We start from the raw sequence: 18,853 nt of genomic DNA, 5'->3' as shown, positions 1-18,853 counted from the left end.
TCATAGCAATATGACAAATTAAGTTTATTTTTAATCAAATGTAATAATAAAAACAGATGGATTAGTGAAAAAAAACAGTTGGCTTACAAAGAAATACATTGAAACCCCCTGAATGAATGACCTAAATAACTAAACATATACATCTCTGGAAGTGAGGATATACCAGGCCCCTTCTTTAAGCTGTTATGTCTTAAAGCTGAAATGTTAACTTCAGTGATAAATTCCTCAGGCAGAGCATTGGCACCTGGGTATAACAGGGTTAATGAGCAGGAGTAGGGTAGGTGGGGTTACAAACCAGGAACACATGCCCTCCAAGTTAGATAGCTTTTTTTCCTCTTTAATTGCCGTTTAAACACACATGCTCTCACATAACACAGAAGGTGAGAGCTGAATGAAGTTTTCTGGGTAATGGCATGAAATGTTTTCCTTATGAGAAGTGGTGTTGAGTTACAGCATGCAGACGGAGAACGGGGAGGAGAGCAACAGCAGTCTCAATCTGGCCCCCACCTTTTCTTGGGCTTGTAGGAAGGTGGACATGGGCTCCCGGAGACAAGACAAGTGATATGTTGAACTGTTCGGTGGCTGGAATCAACTGCTCCTGGAGTGACCTAAGGCCAGTGTTTACCAGAACTTAGCCAAGGCCAGCCAAGCAGGCACAGATGCTCTGCTATGAAATGCCACGCAGGCAGAGACTGACAAGCGGTAGGAACTGAGCTTTCCCCTTGACTGCTGCTTCCTGCTGTGTTCAGGGGAGGGGGTCACTTTCTGGCAACTCTGCTGCTGCTGCTGTTGCTGTTGCTACTTCAGCTCCCTCTCCACTCAAGGTAAGCAGGCTAAGGGAGGGCAGGCTGCTAGGCAAAGCTTTGTACCATGAACAGGATCCGAAAGTTTTTCCGAGGAAGTGGGCGAGTCTTGGCATTTATCTTCGTAGCTTCTGTCATCTGGCTGCTCTTTGACATGGCAGCTCTCCGCCTCTCATTCAGTGAAATCAACACTCGGGTCATCAAGGAAGACATTGTGAGGAGGGAGCGGATAGGATTCAGAGTTCAGCCAGACCAAGGGAAAATTTTTTACAGCAGCATAAAAGAGATGAAACCTCCCCTAAAGGGACATGGGAAAGGGGCTTGGGGCAAAGAGAATGATAGAAAAACTGAGGAGAGTGTGCTCAAGGTTGAGGTGGACTTGGACCAAACCCAGAGGGAAAGAAAAATGCAGAATGCCCTGGGAAGGGGCAAGGTTGTGCCGTTGTGGCATCCTGCACATCTGCAGACCCTCCCTGTGACTCCTAACAAGCAGAAGACAGACGGGAGAGGCACCAAACCTGAAGCCTCCTCTCACCAGGGGACACCAAAGCAAACGACAGCTCAGGGGGCTCCAAAGACCTCATTCATAGCAGCAAAAGGAACTCAGGTAGTCAAAATATCAGTGCACACGGGACGTGTCAGTTTAAAACAGGAGCCCCTGAAGAGTCATAGTCCCAGCAGTGACACATCAAAACCAGCAGCTGAAAGGGACTTGAATGTGACCATCAGTCTTAGTACTGACAGACCAAAGCAGCGATCCCAGGTACTAGCAAAAGAGAGGGCACACCCTGCCAGCACAGCAGTGCCGAAGTCTGGGGAAGCCATGGCCTTAAACAAAACTAAGACTCAGAGCAAAGAAGTCAATGCAAATAAACACAAAGCCAATACGAGTCTTCCTTTTCCTAAGTTCATTGTCAATTCAAATCGCTTAAGGAAGCAATCTATTAATGAGATATCTTTGGGAAGTTTGTCAAAGGATGATGAAGCTAGAGGGGCTCATGGGAAGAAACTCAATTTCTCTGAAAGCCATGTTGTGATCATAACCAAAGAGGAAGAGCAAAAGGCAGACCCCAAAGAGGTCTCTAATTCTAAAACCAAAACAATATTTCCTAAAGTATTGGGTAAAAGCCAAGGTAAACACATTTCCAGGAATAGAAGTGAGATGTCTTTCTCTTCACTTGCTCCACATAGAGTACCACTGTCCCAAACTAACTATGCTTTAACTGGAGGGCTAGAGCCAACAAAAATCAACATAACTGCCAAAGCCCCCCCTATAAAATACAACCAGAGTCATATAAAAGCCCTTTTACCTGAAGACAGTGGAATGCACCAGGTGTTAAGAATTGATGTGACACTTTCTCCAAGGGACCCCAAAGCTCCAGGGCAGTTTGGGCGTCCTGTAGTTGTCCCCCATGGAAAGGAGAAGGAGGCAGAAAGAAGATGGAAAGAAGGAAACTTCAATGTCTACCTTAGCGATTTGATCCCAGTGGATAGAGCCATTGAAGACACCAGACCTGCTGGGTAAGACCTATTTCTCTTCTCTTTCCTCAACCCCAAGTGCTTTGGCTCTTATGTAGAGAGGATTTATTGCTAGATAATTTTGTGTGATTTTTGGTCACCTAGAGAATTAAAGAAACATTAATCATTGGATATCATTCAAATATTTCACCAGCTACACAGGGAAAAATTCTCTTATTAGCAGTTGCAGAGTTCTCGTTCTCTGAGACTTGGGTCCCCACCATTGGCTCATGTTCAATTTCCTTCCCTCTGACGAAAACCTATTAAAATGATTAGATGAACTCAGTTCATAATAACGTGTATATAAATGGTAGAGCTTAAAGTGTAATTCCATTAGAATAGTGACAATGAAGTGAATTCCCAATTTTGGAACTTTTCATTATTAGCAAGTTTGTCAGGAATATATTTGGGAAAGAAGCACACAGAAGGATTCTTCTAGGCCTCCCTGGAATCATATCTTAGCCAGCAGAATTCTGCCTAATCATAAGTAATGATAACCAGGATAGCAAGAGAAGAAGTGACTTTACTCCCTAAAATTTAATGTCCTTTATAGGTGGAGATGGTAGACATTTCAGGAGATCAGTTACATAGGAATAATTATGTTGGAAAAAGTCAATAAGTCCATGACCAGCAAACACCTACAGGAGGTGTAAAAAGCATAATAATAATCACTTACATTTGTAGACATTCACTATTTACAAAGAGCCTGCATACACATAGATGAACTCCATACAAGCCCTGGAAAGGAGGAGGCAGGCATTATGGTTCAAATTAACAAGCTGGCAAGGGCACTCAGAAGTTACAACACTTTCTCAAGGTAATGCAGTTCTAAAGCTGCCCAATGGGCCTTCAGGAACCAGTCCTTCAAAAAGTTAAATTCCTATATCACCAGACGTGGATCAAAGCATAGATATTTAATCTGATTCAAATATAATTGGGTTCCTGGCATTTTTTTTCTTGGCCCACTGATAAGTGAAGGTACTCAACAACCATATGTTCAATATCTGTTAACTCAGTTCCCTAAGTCAAACAATGTTTGCCAGGAAGTTGGATTGGGGAATGTCAAGATTGAGACTTAGCACATGTGGCATGTAAACAATGGCCTTGTTTGGCTTCTGTAGAAAATTCTTCTTTGTGATCTAGCATTACATTTTAGTCAGTGTTACTAGGAGGAAGGCAGATACAGGGAAAGCTTTATCCATATTAGAAAGAAGAGTCTCTTCATTGTGATGTCGGCTACAACCAGGTCGTTTTCCATCTCTTAGCCATCAGCAAACAGCTATCAGCCATGCACTGCTTATACCAAGCACTGTGCCATTCATGCTTCTCACCCTGGTGATAATCACAGCCTTGAGGAGAATGCAGACATACTCAAAGATGAGGAAACTGAGGCCCTGGGATGCTAGATTGCCTGTGGTCACAAAGCTAGTCATTGTGGAGAAATGATTAAAATTCATGCTCAAAATTATTCTGCACTCTCTTCCGTCTCTTGCCAATCTCCCCTCAAAAAGGATCCTAAAAATTATGTTGGCCCAGCTCTTGTCTAAAGTCCTGTGTATCACAGGATTACACATGCTAGTTTTGAACACAAAGTGCAAGGAAATGAAGTAGCTGTTAAAGCAGTTTCATTTTAACATGCCCTTATTGACCCGGCAGGCTGCTAGGGAGTCTGGGGAGGAATTAGACACTGCACAGAAGCACAAGCTCCAGTTCCAAACCAGAGAAAAGGCACATGCGTGGCGGGGGTGGGGGTGCTCAAAGCAAGTAATAACGGTGTTATCACTAGTGTGGCTCATTGAAGGCTCGGGGACTCCCAGTGCTTCTTAGTTTCTATACTTTGGTCTGTAGAAGTTGAGCATTGCAGCCCAGGAAAGTTACAGTCAGGCTCTGTCTTCTGAAGGGGGTTGTCCCAACTGTAGGAAAAACTGACACGTGTGCTTGAGAGGATGAGTCAGAGAGCATGTGGCCAGGCCTCCTCCCTCTTATCACATAACCCACCTTGGCTAAATATAGGTGTGTCTCAAGCTGCCTGGCGGATGCTATGCTCCACTCAGGGGTCTACCACCAGGGATCCTGGACCTGGGGCCTCCCAAAGTATTTTCCAGTCCTTTTGTAGCCCTCTTCTTTGAAAGAGGATACATCATTTTTTGTTCTTTTACCCAAACACCTTGACTATAAACATGTGTAAATTATGTATTCGTGTAGATAAAGGTTAAAGAAAATACGATCAAAAAACATTTGATTCATCAGGTTGGCAAGATTTGGAGTGTTTTTTTTTTTTTACTTTGGCTTTATTTATTTTCAGCCTTGCTCAAAAAGTGTTTGAGGTAGCTGCTTGCAGGAATGCACGCAATAAGATTTTTTAAGATAATAAGTTTTCAAAGTCAGCATTAGGGGAAATTGTTATAAAATAGAATAAGAAAATGAGTACGTGTGTGTGAAAGAGAGAGAGAGATAAATAACTATAAGAACACAGGAGGGCTAGCTTAAAATTAGCTGGAGTAGCATCCTACTGCAACCTTTAAATTTTAAGAGTTTTGGAGAATATCTTCCTTATTGACCTATTCATTTCCCCAAAATCCACTGTTATAGATGAATTCACACATAACTGGCATATCACAACTGCTCATTGATACAGAATGAACCAAAAAATGTAAAAAAAAAAAAAAAAGCACACAGATTTGGTATAATCATTTAAATTCAATTTCCCCCAGTGAAGATAATAACTAGTCGGTAGTTAACTCATCTTAAAGATGAATTAGCTGATGTGCTAGGGTGAGGTTACCATTAAGAAGTAGAGGACAGGCATGGTGGCTCAAGCCTGTAATCTCAGCACTTTGGGAGGCCATGGTTAGAGGATCCCTTGAGCCCAGGAGTTTGAGATCAGCCTGGGCAATATAGTGAGACCTCATCATTACAAAAAATTTAAAAATTACCCAAGGGTGGTGGTGCATGCCTGTAGTCTCAGCCACTCAGGAGGCTGAGGTGGGAGGATCACTTGAGCCTGAGAGGTCAAGGTTGCAGTGAACCGAGATTGTGCCACTAGCCTGGGTGACAGAATAAGACCTTGTCTCAGAAAACAACAACAACAAAAATGTAGAGGAGACAAGCAGGGATTTCCAGGACAACTCTTACTCTAGTTCTAAAATCAGATTCTCTTTTCCAAACCGCCTTTTTCTCTTTTTTCTCTGGAGTCCCAAAGGACCATTGCTAAAATGTTAAGATTCGATTTCACACCTCTTTTTCTTTTTCTTTTTTTTTTTTTTTGAGAGGGAGTCTCGCCCTGTCACCCAGGCTGGAGTGCAGTGGTGCGATCTCGGCTCACTGCAAGCTCCGCCTCCTGGGTTCACACCATTCTCCTGCCTCAGCCTCCCGAGTAGCTGGGACTATAGGCACCCGCCACCATGCCCAGCTAATTTTTTGTATTTTTAGTAGAGACGAGGGTTCACCGCGTTAGCCAGGATGGTCTCAATCTCCTGACCTCATGATCCACCCGCCTTGGCCTCCCAAAGTGCTGGGATTACAGGCGTGAGCCACCACACCTGGCCCATACCTCTTTTCTAAAGCACGAGAACTCCTTTCTGTTCTCAGGGTTACTCACACTGTCCTTTTCTGTCTGCCCATGTTTCTCCCCTTTGTAGTATAGCAATAGCACCCTGCACATGACATTTTCTCCAAGCTGGGCCCTTAGCATAAGAAAATCTAATCTCTTTGCTCTTCTCCACCCTTTACGGTTGTAACCATCCACTGAAGTTTTCATTCACTGGTCCCTTCTCACAGCCTCCCTCCATCCTCACCATTCTCTTGCACACATTCTAATTCAACATTGCTCAGAATCCAACTGTGGCTTCCTTCCACCTGGACCATGAGGTAGCTGTGACCTCTAAATTGCAATTACTCTTAGTGTACATAGGCATCCTAGTTACTGAAACACTCTTCATTGTGTGTTCTTCATTAACTGAATCCTTGAATGTCTGTTTTTCCTTCTTAGTGAAATTATAAGCTTCTGAAGGAAACTCTGTCTTTTGTACTCCTTTAGCACTCTCAGTGCTGTACATTCAGAAGCAACACGTTTACACAGTATGAATTTAAAATTTGTTTCTCTGAATTTGTTTCTCTGAAATGATTTTTGGAAATTGATACTACTTTAAAAATAATCAAAAGGTAGCAATTCAAATGAAACCTACAGTAAGTCTGTTTATAAATTAATAATGACTTCTTAATTTTTCATTATGAATATATAGAATATATTAAAATCTGATTTAAGGCAAATACATTCTGTTTAACACTATAATCTATTCATTAATTTGTGTTTATTCCTTATTTTATATTTTTGTTATTGTTTTGGTTCTGAATTTTAATGTTTTGGCTTTCAAGAGAGGAAAGCCTATTTTATTTACCAGAATGTTTTACGTCAGTATGTAAAATACAACTTCATTGTTGCCTAGAAATTTTGCCTACAAAATTTGCTTGAAATAAAATGCTTTTTTGACAGTTAAAGTTCCATATTTAATCTTTTTTTAATTAAAAGCTAATCCTTTCAATTCTTGCTCCTAATGATTGAAGTTTGTTTCTGTCAGCAACAATCAACACACATACACACACACACACACACACACACACACGTACACACAGGTTTTGCTAAAATGTGATCCTATGCAGGGCAGTTCTACTTGGAGAAGTCTGTCTTTTGGCCTGAAGCTATAGTTAAGATGGAACTCCAAAAATGAACTTATTTTAAGAGTGCACTTCCTGAATCTGAATTTAGAGAAAAATGACTCAAAGGACTTTTTGCTGCCAGCATTTAGTTTTTAAAGTACAATAAGAATTCTGGCATGCTTGTCTACCACTGCTGTGTCCTCATAACATTACTCAATTGCTTAATTTAATGCTTTGCTTTCCCTACAAAACTCTGGCAAGCCCCTCAATAAAGCAATTAAAATGGGTCTTTATTCTCTTAGCCCAGAGCCAGGACTGTCAACCAATAATTTGATTCCTTCCTACACAGCTAAAGAAAGGTTTTTTTTTTTGGCACGTTTGAAAGCAAAAGATAGCACCATGCATTTGCCACAAACCAATCTAAATTACTGAGGGGAAAGAAAAACTTTGTGGAACCTTAATTTTGATCCTAGTAGGGTCAAAAACTATAACTAATGAGTTACTGGAGGAGGAAGAGGAGGAGGGGGAGGAGACAGAAGAGAGAAAATAAAGTGATCAGGTATCCTCCCAAAGTTTGAACTTCTAAAAGTTTATCAGGCTGAGAGAAAAAAAGAAACTTTAAAGTTAAATTAAATTTAAATTTTTAATTTTTACATGGGATACAAATCTTAATTGATGAAATGAACATGATTTTGTGACTAATAGTGATTGGAGAATATTAATTGAAATTGATGGGAGAAGCTATGAGATCTCCTTGAGAAACTAATTGGAGGCAGGAAAAAAAAAACCTCATGAGATGAATTCAAAAGGATTTACTTCCTGCTTTTACCTCTATGGGTAAAAGCAATGCAGTAGTGCCTTTTGAATAGTGTGTATGTGTTCATTTGTGTGTGCATGTGCGTGCATTTGTGAGCATATGCGTGTGTGTGTTAGAGCACGGTACTCATTTTCACTCAAAAGTCATGTAGGAGAGCAGGAAATAAAAAGGAAAACTTGTTAAAAGGGTTCAGACTAGACTGTAACAAAATGAAGGTGAAATACGGCCAAGGGACAATGAACTGGGCCTTTGAATACTTTTATTTATCCCACTGTCCTTATAACAAAGGGAATAACAAGGACAACAAAGATCAGAGGAGAAGAATGGAAAGCACAATTCTGCTACTAGTTCAAATTCTGCTACTAGTTTTTAAGAAGAAAACAGCTAAACAGCGCCTAATTAATAGAAAACTGAGAAATGTTAAAGCGAATTCCTGACTTTTCCTCCTAAATACTGGGAAAGCCCTAGAAACACTCCTGGGAGAGAGTAGTTAGTAAATGCAGGAATTTGAAAGAAGTATACTTTTTCATATACTGAACACAAGGCCCAATTTAACCATCAGCATAATATATCAAACTTTTGCTGTAATATTGCTCTGGTACTCTTGGCCCTGAAAATAACTTCCTATTGGGCTTTTCTGGCTGATCCAGTCAGAACAGAGCCTCTCAAGAGAGAAACAATTTTTTGCTCAAGTTTCAGAAAATTCAGGGAAAATAGCAATGTTTAGAAGCTGTATTTTGCTGTTGGCTTTCGAAATGAAAGGAGCTTTTTAGAGTCTCCTGGAAAAACAGCTATATTATACCAAACTCAAGTACGTTCTCAATTGGCCTTGCTTCTAAAATGTTGATAATATGGACATGTGTGAGAAGCAGCAATATGAGGAAACAGTGTTTACGAAGGCCTTCACAACTTGCCTTCTCATTTAATCCTTAAAACAATTCCTCAAGGTAGATACTATCATCATCCCAGCTTTACCTGTAGAAAAACTGAGACTTACAGATGAAGCTGAGGTTTCAGATAATAGCAGATATTTCAGACAGCGGCAGTTTATTTCATTGCACGTGATATTTGCTCATTGCCTATCAATCAGGAGCGGTGCACCATGCCAGGCAGTTGAGGCCTTTCATCCTTCAGGCATATTATTTCATCTGATCCTTGTGGCCATGCCAGATTAGCAAAGTGTTACCACTCTTTATTAACAGATGAAGGGGGGGAAAAAAGAGCAAATGGTAAAATAATTTGCCCAAGGCCTCACAGCTCACAAGTGCCAATGTTGGGACCCAACCTCTAGTTTTCTGACTCTTCCTCACTCAGTAATAATTCCACTGCACCAGTCTGGTTCCCTCTCCACCTCCAGCAACTCTCCCCACGTAGTGACCATCATCGCCTGCATGTCTCCTTAGCTTGCCAAGGCCCTGTGCATAAAGGTGAATCCCTCAATTGCTCAGCTTCACACACAAAGAAAATGCTTAGTTTTGTTTCAGTCAGTGATGTGTGTGTATGCATGTATGTATGCATGTAGACTTACGTGTGTTTGTGCATGTGTTTGTATCTAAGCAATCCTCACAGCAACACTATGAGATATTTACTTTCATATGTTTTACAGTTGAGAAGAGTGAGACTATAAAAGAATAAATGATTTATCCATTGTCCCAGCAAGCTAATAGCAAATTTGGGATTCAAAAGAAAATTTCCCAATTTTTAATTCTAGTGTTCTTTCCACAGGTGACAGCTCTTCCTTCCTTTGTTTCCTTATAGTCATATGACATTGGCAGAAATTAAAACACTTCTCTTCCTTATACATGGGTAAGAGATGCATGAGGGGAATTAAGTTTGCATGACAGGTACCTCATCAGAGAAAAAAATTATAGAAAAGCATTTCCTATACAGCACTAAGCAAAGGTGATTCTTTAAAACTGGGCCATAACCACAGCCCTGCAGTGAACAAATCTCTCTGGGCTGCTACTGCAAAGTATGGCATCAGAGCATGGTCATTGACTTCAAGGCGTCTACAGCAAAATGTGACGCCGAAACACAGGGGACTATTGGGAAAAAGGAGATAAAAAGCTAAACCTGTCCTGGGAGAGAACACAAATGTTTGAGCTGCAACCTGAAAGAATAGAGAGTCAGAGAAATGGAGAAAGCAGTAAAAAGGATGATCCATGGAGAAACTGAGGGAAATCTGACATGGGTTGCAGGAGAGCAATGAGGACGTAAATGAGGCCATAGAAGTAAGTAGAGTCCAGATCACTCAGGACCTTCAGGTTCTTCTAAGGGTCAGTGGGAAACCGTTAAATGATTTAAGACCACAGAAATAACAATTTAATTTGCCTTTTCTCAGGGGACTTATGACCCATAGGAAAGCACTTACAGATAAATGCTAAAGTTGCGTAGAAAACCACAGAATGTTAATACTAGGTGAAGATTTGAAAGTTATCTAATCTAGTCCTTTATGTTACAGAGAAGTTTCCAGGAGAAAAATGACTTGCCCAAGGTCATACACAGCAGGAAAGACAGAACATCCCCACCTAGTACTATTTCTGCCACATCACACCACCTCCTCCTCTTCTCCCTGCCGCCCCAATTTCACTGTGACAGCTTCCTGCTCAAAATAGACTATTGTTGAAGTGGTGAATGTTGATGCTGGTGGCTTATATTTCTGAGTCCTGTCACTTTGATGACTTTACATTTACCACGGCAACCACAGCCACAGTTGGCTAAGAACTTTGGAGTAGAAGTGATGAGTGTCACTTAAATTTTCTGAATCAGTAGCCAGGTGATTTTGACTGAATGTCACGGATAGTCTACCCTAGGAAGAACAAAACATGAAAATACAGTTTTTATATCACTGTACCTTCTTATCAGTGAGAGGGAAAGCAGCCCCAACAATTCTAAGGTCTGGGAGAAAAGAATACAATCCCAGGCAGAGCTCTTCAGCTGTGTGCTCAATTCTCCTCCTGATGTTCCTGAGATACCAGTGCTTGGGGAGTGAAGGCCCCTGAAGGCTCACATCAAGGCAGTAGTTGAATTGCAAATAGAAGTTAAGAAAATATTCTCCTTGACCTTCTGTTCAAACCTGTGAAGCCTGAGACTTGACCCACATAGTACATCTTGACAGTCTCGGAATAAAATGAAAAATTCATAGAAATGAGAGAATGGTATCATTCTCTCAATCTTATGATTTAAAACCTTCTCTATTTGATAGGCTACATTCAAATCAGGTTAGTGGCTCAGCATTCAGCACACAGAAGCCAGGAGGGTGGGACGCATCACTTTCTGGGTCTCTCGATAAATGGTTGAGCACTTGATAGATTCAGATTAAAGGACTGCCTCAGAAAAGGGCACTGTGCTCCGTCAAAATGTGTGTATTTGCATTATGGGTAATCATAGGTTCTCACATGAGTTTTTCAGCATGAAGCTCACAAAATATTTTTACATCCATTATCTCATCAAATCTTCACCACCGTTCTGTGATGAAGGCATTGTAATCTTCATCCTAAAAGTGAGGAAACTAAGGTTCTAGGGGCCTAACTGAATTGCCCATGGCCATAGGGCCAATAAATGCTAGAATGAACTAAAAACTTAGTCCCTCGTCATCTTTCTCAAGTCCAGAGTCTTTCTGTCCACCACAGTAGTATGTCAGCTAAGTGCAGGATAGTGAAACTCCCCACATTAGAGGCCCCATTTGTTTTTAGAACTGGGATTGGCTACAGTAATCTAAGCCTAGATTCCCCCCAGACAAAACAGATTGGATTAATTTTTTAATCTGGGACCAGTAGACTCTAAATACCTAATTTGTATAATAATAGGCATATAGAAATATAAATGTGATTTCTTAGCCTCAAAAAAGTTACAAACCTAGAAATATCTGGCATTCAAATTAGACTTTAGCAGCAATTCCTCCTCCCACGATATAGGCAGAAATTAAGGAAAAATTGAAATAAAGGAAACTTGCTTGAATTAGGTTGGTGTAGGATAACTTGAAATGGTTTTTACAACCTATGCCAACTAGATGACATAGTGTCTGTCCAGAATATTCTCCATTCTCCTCAAGCCCCTACCCTATTACATTAGCAAGCAACTTTTCTTCCAGTATGAAAGACTAGAGTAAGAGTTTAAAATGCTGAAAGCTTTGCGGGGGTTTCCCACTGTTCCTTTGAATAAAACAAGCACACTAGTTTTTCTAGATACCTGGAAACATGTTTAATCTGTTTAGTAATGCAGGAGAACAGGCCTCTGTAAATGTTAGAGTGCCTTGACATGTCAGTCACCCCAAATCAAGGCACACCCTGAAACTTTGTATTGGAAATCTCAGGCATCTCTTTCTGGGTCCCTCTTTCCCATCCTGTAATATTGCTTTTACCAGGCACTAATACGATCTGTACCATATAATCTTCCACAGAATTTCTTCATTGTAATTCTTTAAACACATCTAAGATATATATTTGTCAACAACTGGCAGAGGTACTACTTATTTGCTGGGATATTAGCATCTAGTGGAATCTCTCATGATCTACCCATGTAGAGTACTAATGGTGAAATTAAGGCACCATGACACAATTGGGGGAATGGAGCAGTAGATATTTGGTGATTAGAGGTGCCTTCCCCAAATCTCTCAAATTTCTGAGAGTTTTTCTTACCTCCAATTTCAGACTGTCTAGCACTTTTTAGAACTTCCTTCTAAAAAGGACAAAAACTCTACTAATTTAAAATATAGGAAGAGTCATTTGCATGAGCCTGCTTAGTTAACTCCTCCTAATACAATTCCTTTTGTCACTGGATGTTTCTAAGACCAACCAAATTTTAACCATAAAGCAACTCTCAGGACTTCATAGCTGGGCTTGTTGGTTTATGCAGAATTTGTGTAATTGATCCTTTCTTTTTAGAACTGATTTGATTTTTTTTCAGCAGCAAATACCATTAAAAAAATTTAACTGTGAAATGTGAATTTCTCATTAATTTATGTTATAAAATTAGAGATGAGGAAGTCATAGGCCGTAGCTGTTTTCTTCTGTACCCTCCCTTTCACTCAGGCTATTAAACTCCTCTTAGCTTTACTTCGTCTTTCCCTGACCCAGAGCCCATGCCGGAACATTCAAACACCTTATACCAGTCCCTTCAAACCTCACTACCCATTCTCTTTCTACCTCATGTGCTCTGATGTTCCTTAGACTCATATTAATCCAGCAATTTGCTTTATCTCTTCTTACACGCAGGCTGGCAGGCACTGGTGGAGCAAATCATATACTGAAATTTCATAAAATTTTGGCATCTCCAGTTTCAGGAAAGTGCTCACTGCCCCTCTGAAATCTTAGCTAGCTGGCTAGCATTCTCTCCCATTGCCCATAGTATCTGTCCAAAATATTCTCCATTCTCCTCAAGCCCCTAGCCTACTACATTAACAGATAACCTTTCCTCCAGTATGAGCTATGAATATTTTCAACTTCTCATCCCATGTGCATAAATATATTTGTATATATTACTACCTTTTTGTACTTTCTATCTCAAAGGGAAATATTTCTTCCACTATTTAAGCTTTAAATTTAAGCTCCATCTCATCTCCATCCATCCATTCATGCATTCAATACATATTTATCAAATATTTATTGTGTAACTGTGCTGGAAGCCTGTGGTACTGTAGTAAGCAAGGCAGATTTTGTCTTGCCCTCAGAAAATTTTGGATGCAGAAGATAAGGAAATAAGATTGATAAATGAATGCTGTGACAGAAACACAATAATAGGGAATAATAAAATAGCTAAATTTTGAGAGGGTAGGCCGGGTGCAGTGGCTCACGCCTGTAATCCCAGCACTTGGGGAGGCTGAGGCGGGCAGATCATAAGGTCAGGAGATTGAGACCATCCTGGCTAATATGGTGAAACCCTGTCTCCACTAAAAATACACAAAAATTAGCCAGGTGTGGTGGCAGGTGCCTGCAGTCCCAGCTACTCGGGAGGCTGAAGCAGGAGAATGGCGTGAACCCGGGAGGCAGAGCCTACAGTGAGCAGTGATCATGCCACTGCACTCCAGCCCAGACTCTGTCTCAAAAAAAAAAAAATTTGAAAGGGTAGTCAGAGACGGCATCTCTATGAAGGGGATATTTAAGATAGGAACTAAATGAACAGAAGCAGCCAGCCACGAAGACATGAGAAGGGTAGCAAAAAGGCTAGAAGTTAAGCAAATAACAAAAGCTGTAGCATTCCTCAAGGAGCTGAAAGAAGGCCAAGGTGGAGTGTGTGAGGGGAGAGTGGAATGACAGGCAGTGGAAAGTTGAGCAGGGGTCCTGTACACTAAAGAATTTGGATTTTTTTGCTTTTCACTTTGTCCCATAGAAATTGACTGAGGATTTTAAACAGAAGAGTGGTGTTGATCTGACAAACTGTGGAAGTAGTGTCCCATTAGGAGACTCCAGCAATAATCCTGGAGAAAGAGAGTGGATGCTCAAGAGCTAGGGGAGGCAACTGTGGAGGTATAAAGATGTTAGAATTGAGATATCTGTTGGCAATACACAGAATAGAAGTTGATGGATTGATTGTATTTATGGTCAGGAAGAGGGTGAAGTCTAGATGAGAATCCGTATTTCTGCAGCAAGGTGGGTGGCAATGCCATTATGAGGGAAATGCAGAGGAGCTGGTTGGGTTGAGTGGGGTGAAGTCAAGGTTTCTGTTTCAGACACATTATGAGTGAGATGCCTGTGAGACATGCAGAGGAAATGTTCAGAAATTGTTTGGATATAAGTTAAGTCTGCAATTCAGATGGGAAATCTGACCTGGATATAAACTAGGAAGATATTATCACACTTAAAACTGTGGTCGTGATGGGCTTATACAATCATATCATACATAGAAGAAAACAAAGCCCCAGACCCAGCTCTGAGAACCTTGTGTTTCTTAAGAGGAAAGGAAAGCTGAGAAGGAAACTGAAGGTGAAAAGCCAGTGAGTGATGGGTGAAAACTAGGAGAGTATAGTGTCTCATGGGACAAAAAATTTAAAAATGGAGAGTGGCCAAAGGAAACTAGACTTGTTAATTGCATCAACTGCCACTGTAAGGTGGGTTAACATAAAGAGACCTTGCTTCATTGATAATCCTATCAATTACTGATTTTTTTTTCAACTCTCAGCTCTATCTGTACCTACTTTGACGCTCATAAATATGATTCTGTCCATTTCTACTCAAGAGAGGAAGGGAGAACAGGGATGACAAATTTTCCTTGTATCCTACCTATCTACCCTCCTATTTCTTTCTTTTCTAGGTTTTATCCCAAAATTGTCTGCAAAATACTATCCTTTCCCTCATTGACCTTTTACTCCTTTTTTAAATAATTTCAACATTTTAGATTCAGGAAGTACATGTGCAAGTTTGTTACAGGGTATATTGTGTGCTGCTGAGGTTTAGGATACAAATGATTCTGTCACCCAGGTACGGAGCATAGTACCCAAGTTAGTTTTTCAACAGTTACCCCTCCTTCCTTACCCTCTCTAGTAGTCCCCAGTGTCTATCGTTGCCATCTTTATATCTATGAGTACCCAATGCTTAGCTCCCACTTATAAGTGAGAACATGTGATACTTGGTTATCTGGTCCTGTGTTAATTTGCTAAGGATAATGTCCTCCAGCTGCATTCATGTTGCTGCTAAGGAAATAATTTTGTTCTTTTTTATGGCTTCATAGGATTCCATGGTATATATGTATCGCATTTTCTTTATCCAACCCACCACTGAGGGGCACCTAGGTTGATTACATGTCTTTGCTATTGTGAATAGTGCTGAATTGTTTTAGTAGAATGCCTTATTTTCATTTGGATATATACCTAGTAATTGGATTGCTTGCTCAAATGGTAGTTCTGTGTTAAGTTCTTTGAGATACCTCCAAACTGCCTTCTACAGTGGCTAAACTAATTGGTAGGAACTACATTCCTACCAACAGTATGGAAGTGTATAAGCATTCTCTTTTCTCCACAGCCTTGACAGCATCTGTTGTTTTTTGACTTTTTAATAACTGCCATTCTAACTGGTATGAAATGGTGTCTCATTGTTCATTTACCTTTTACTTTGTAGTTCATTGTGCTCTAGCCCCACCAATTCTCTCATTGGGAAACTTTAGTCTCATCGTTCTGGTCTTTTAATGGTCATCACAAGAGATTCTGAGAATTAGAATCTTATTTTGGAGATGTTTCCTTTTTTGCCTTATGAAAAACATTTCGGAGTTTAAAGTTTGTCCAGTTCCAAAATTGTCCTTTAATTGTTGGAATTGTTGGTAATTATGCAACCAAATAAACCAATATTTTAGTACTTCTTGGAAATCCCTCAATTTATATTCTTTCTTCTTTTTTTCTAATTATCTTTCTTTTCTAAAATAGAGTTTCAATATGATAGTTCATAATGTGGTATCACCAATTAACACTTTCATGGACTTCAATGTGCAAATTCCTAAAACTTAAAAGAAGCTTCAAATTTAGGAAAAAAAAAACAGCATGACTAACAATTCTGTAAATTCAAAATAAAACTACATTTTGTTGAGGGATAGGGAAGCCATTTTAAATTTTTTATTTGAAAACAGCATATTTCTTTCTTGCTTTTTTTTTTTTTTTTTTTTTTTTTGAGACAGAATTTTGCTCTTGTTGCCCAGGCTGGAGTGCAATGGCACAGTCTCAGCTCACTGCAACCTCCGCCTCCCAGGTTCAAGCGATTCTCCTGCCTAAGCCTCCCAGGTAGCTGGGATTACAAGTACCTGCCACCATGCATGGGTAATTTTTTGTATTCTTTTTATTATACTTTAAGTTCTAAGGTACGTGTGCCCAATGTGCAGGTTTGATACATAGGTATACACGTGCCACGTTGGTTTGCTGCACCCATCAACTCATCATTTACATTAGGTATTTCTCCTAATGCTATCACTCCTCCAGCCCCTCACCCCCTAAAAGGCCCCAGTGTGTGATGTTCCCCGCCCTGTGTCCAAGTGTTCTCATTGTTCAATTCCCACCTATGAGTGAGAACACGTGGTGTTTGGTTTCTGTCCTTGTGATAGTTTGTTGAGAATGATGGTTTTCAGCTTCATCCATGTCCCTACAAAGGACATGAACTCATCATTTTTATGACTGCACAGTATTCCATGGTTAATATGTGCCATGTTTTCTTAATCCATTCTATCACTGATGGACATTTAGGTTGGTTCCAAGTCTTTACAATCATTAATAGTGCCACAATAAACATACGTGTGCATGTGTCTTTATAGTAGCAGGATTTATAATCCTTTGAGTATACACCCAGTAATGGGATGGCTGGGTCAAATGGTATTTCTAGTTCTAGATCCCTGAGGAATCGCCACACTGTCTTCCACAATGGTTGAACTAGTTTACAGTCCCACCAACAGTGTAAAAGCCTTCCTATTTCTCCACATCCTCTCTAGAACCTGTTGTTTCCTGACTTTTTAATGATTACCATTCTAACTGGTGTGAGATGTTATCTCTTGTGGTTTTGATTTGCATTTCTCTGATGACCAGTGATGATGAATATTTTTTCATGTGTCTGTTGGCTGCATAAATGTCTTCTTTTGAGAAGTGTCTGTTGATATCCTTTGCCCACTTTTTGATGGGGTTGTTTTTTTTCTTGTACATTTGTTTGAGTTCTTTGTAGATTCTGGATATTAGCCCTTTGTCAGATGGGCAGATTGCAAAAATTTTCTCCCATTCTGTAGGTTGCCTGTTCACTCTGCTGGTAGTTTCTTTTGCTGTGCAGAAGCTCTTTAGTTTAATTAGATCCTATTTGTCTGTTTTGGCTTTTGTTGCCATTGCTTTTGGTGTTTTAGTCATTAAGTCCTTGCCCATGCCTATGTCCTGAATGGTATTGCCTAGATTTACTTCTAGGGTTTTTATGGTTTTAGGTCTAACATTTAAGTCTTTAATCCATCTTGAATTAATTTTTGTATAAAGTGTAAGGAAGGGATCCAGTTTCAGCTTTCTACATACGGCTAGCCAGTTTTCCCAGCACCGTTTATTAAATAGGGAATCCTTTCTCCATTTCTTATTTTTGTCAGGTTTGTTGAAGATCAGATGGTTGTAGATGTGTGGTGTTATTTCTGAGGCCTCTGTTCTGTTCCATTTGTCCATATATCTGTTTTGGTACCAGTATCATGCTGTTTTGGTTACTGTGGCCTTGTAGTATAGTTTGAAGTCAGGTAGCGTGATGCCTCCAGCTTTGTTCTTTTTGCTTAGGATTATCTTGGCAATGCAGGCTTTTTTTTTGGTTCCATATGAACTTTAAAGTAGTTCTTTCCAGTTCTGTGAAGAAAGTTACTGGTAGCTTGACGGGGATGGCATTGAATCTATAAATTACTTTGGGTAGTATGGCCATTTTCACTATATTGATTCTTCCTATCCATGAGCATGGAACGTTCTTCGATTTGTTTGTGTCCTCTTTTATTTCATTGAGCAGTGGTTTGTATTTCTCCTTGAAAAGGTCCTTCACATCCTTGTAAGTTGGATTCCTAGGTATTTTATTCTCATTGTGGCAATTGTGAGTAGGAGTTCACTACTGATTTGGCTTTCTGTTTGTCTGTTATTCATGTATAGGAATGCTTGTGATTTTTGCACATTGATTTTGTATCCTGAGACTTTGCTGAATTTGCTGGTCAGCTTAAGGAGATTTGGGGCTGAAACAATGGAGTTTTTTAAATATACAATCATGTCATCTGCAAACAGGGACAATTTGACTTCCTCTTTTCCTAATTGAATACCCTTTATTTCTTTCTCTTGCCAGATTGCCCTGGCCATTCCAACACTATGTTGAATAGGAGTGGTGAGAGAGGGCATCCTTGTCTTGTGCCAGTTTTCAAAGGGAATGATTCCAGTTTTTGCCCATTCAGTATGATATTAGCTGTTGGTTTGTCATAAATAGCTCTTATTATTTTGAGATACATTCCATCAAAGACTAGTTTATTGAGAGTTTTTGCATGAAGGCTGTTGAATTTTGTCAAAGGCCTTTTCTGCATCTATTCAGATAATCATGTGGTTTTTGTCGTTGGTTCTGTTTATGCGATGGATTACATTTATTGATTTGTG

General features: G+C 40.0%; 1 protein-coding gene across 2 annotated transcripts in view; it reads left to right on the top strand.

The window, feature by feature from the left end:
* Positions 1-386: 386 nt before the first annotated feature.
* GALNT5 (polypeptide N-acetylgalactosaminyltransferase 5) overlaps positions 387-18,853 on the top strand; it is a 66,941-nt gene continuing 48,474 nt past the window's right edge. The window contains exons 1-2 of one of the 2 annotated variants that reach the window (XM_030795987.1): positions 494-2,324; positions 9,523-9,603. In XM_030795987.1, coding sequence (XP_030651847.1) covers positions 9,560-9,603 — 44 coding nt within the window. In that variant the 5' untranslated portion in view covers positions 494-2,324; positions 9,523-9,559. Of the gene's footprint in view, positions 2,325-9,522; positions 9,604-18,853 lie in introns of both variants that reach the window. The other variant, XM_003266128.3, reaches the window with a different exon arrangement.

Source organism: Nomascus leucogenys, chromosome 17, assembly GCF_006542625.1.
Source record: "Nomascus leucogenys isolate Asia chromosome 17, Asia_NLE_v1, whole genome shotgun sequence".
NCBI lineage: Eukaryota > Metazoa > Chordata > Mammalia > Primates > Hylobatidae > Nomascus > Nomascus leucogenys.
The sequence above is the reverse complement of the archived record's forward strand: the minus strand, read 5'-3'. Positions and strand labels throughout refer to the sequence as shown.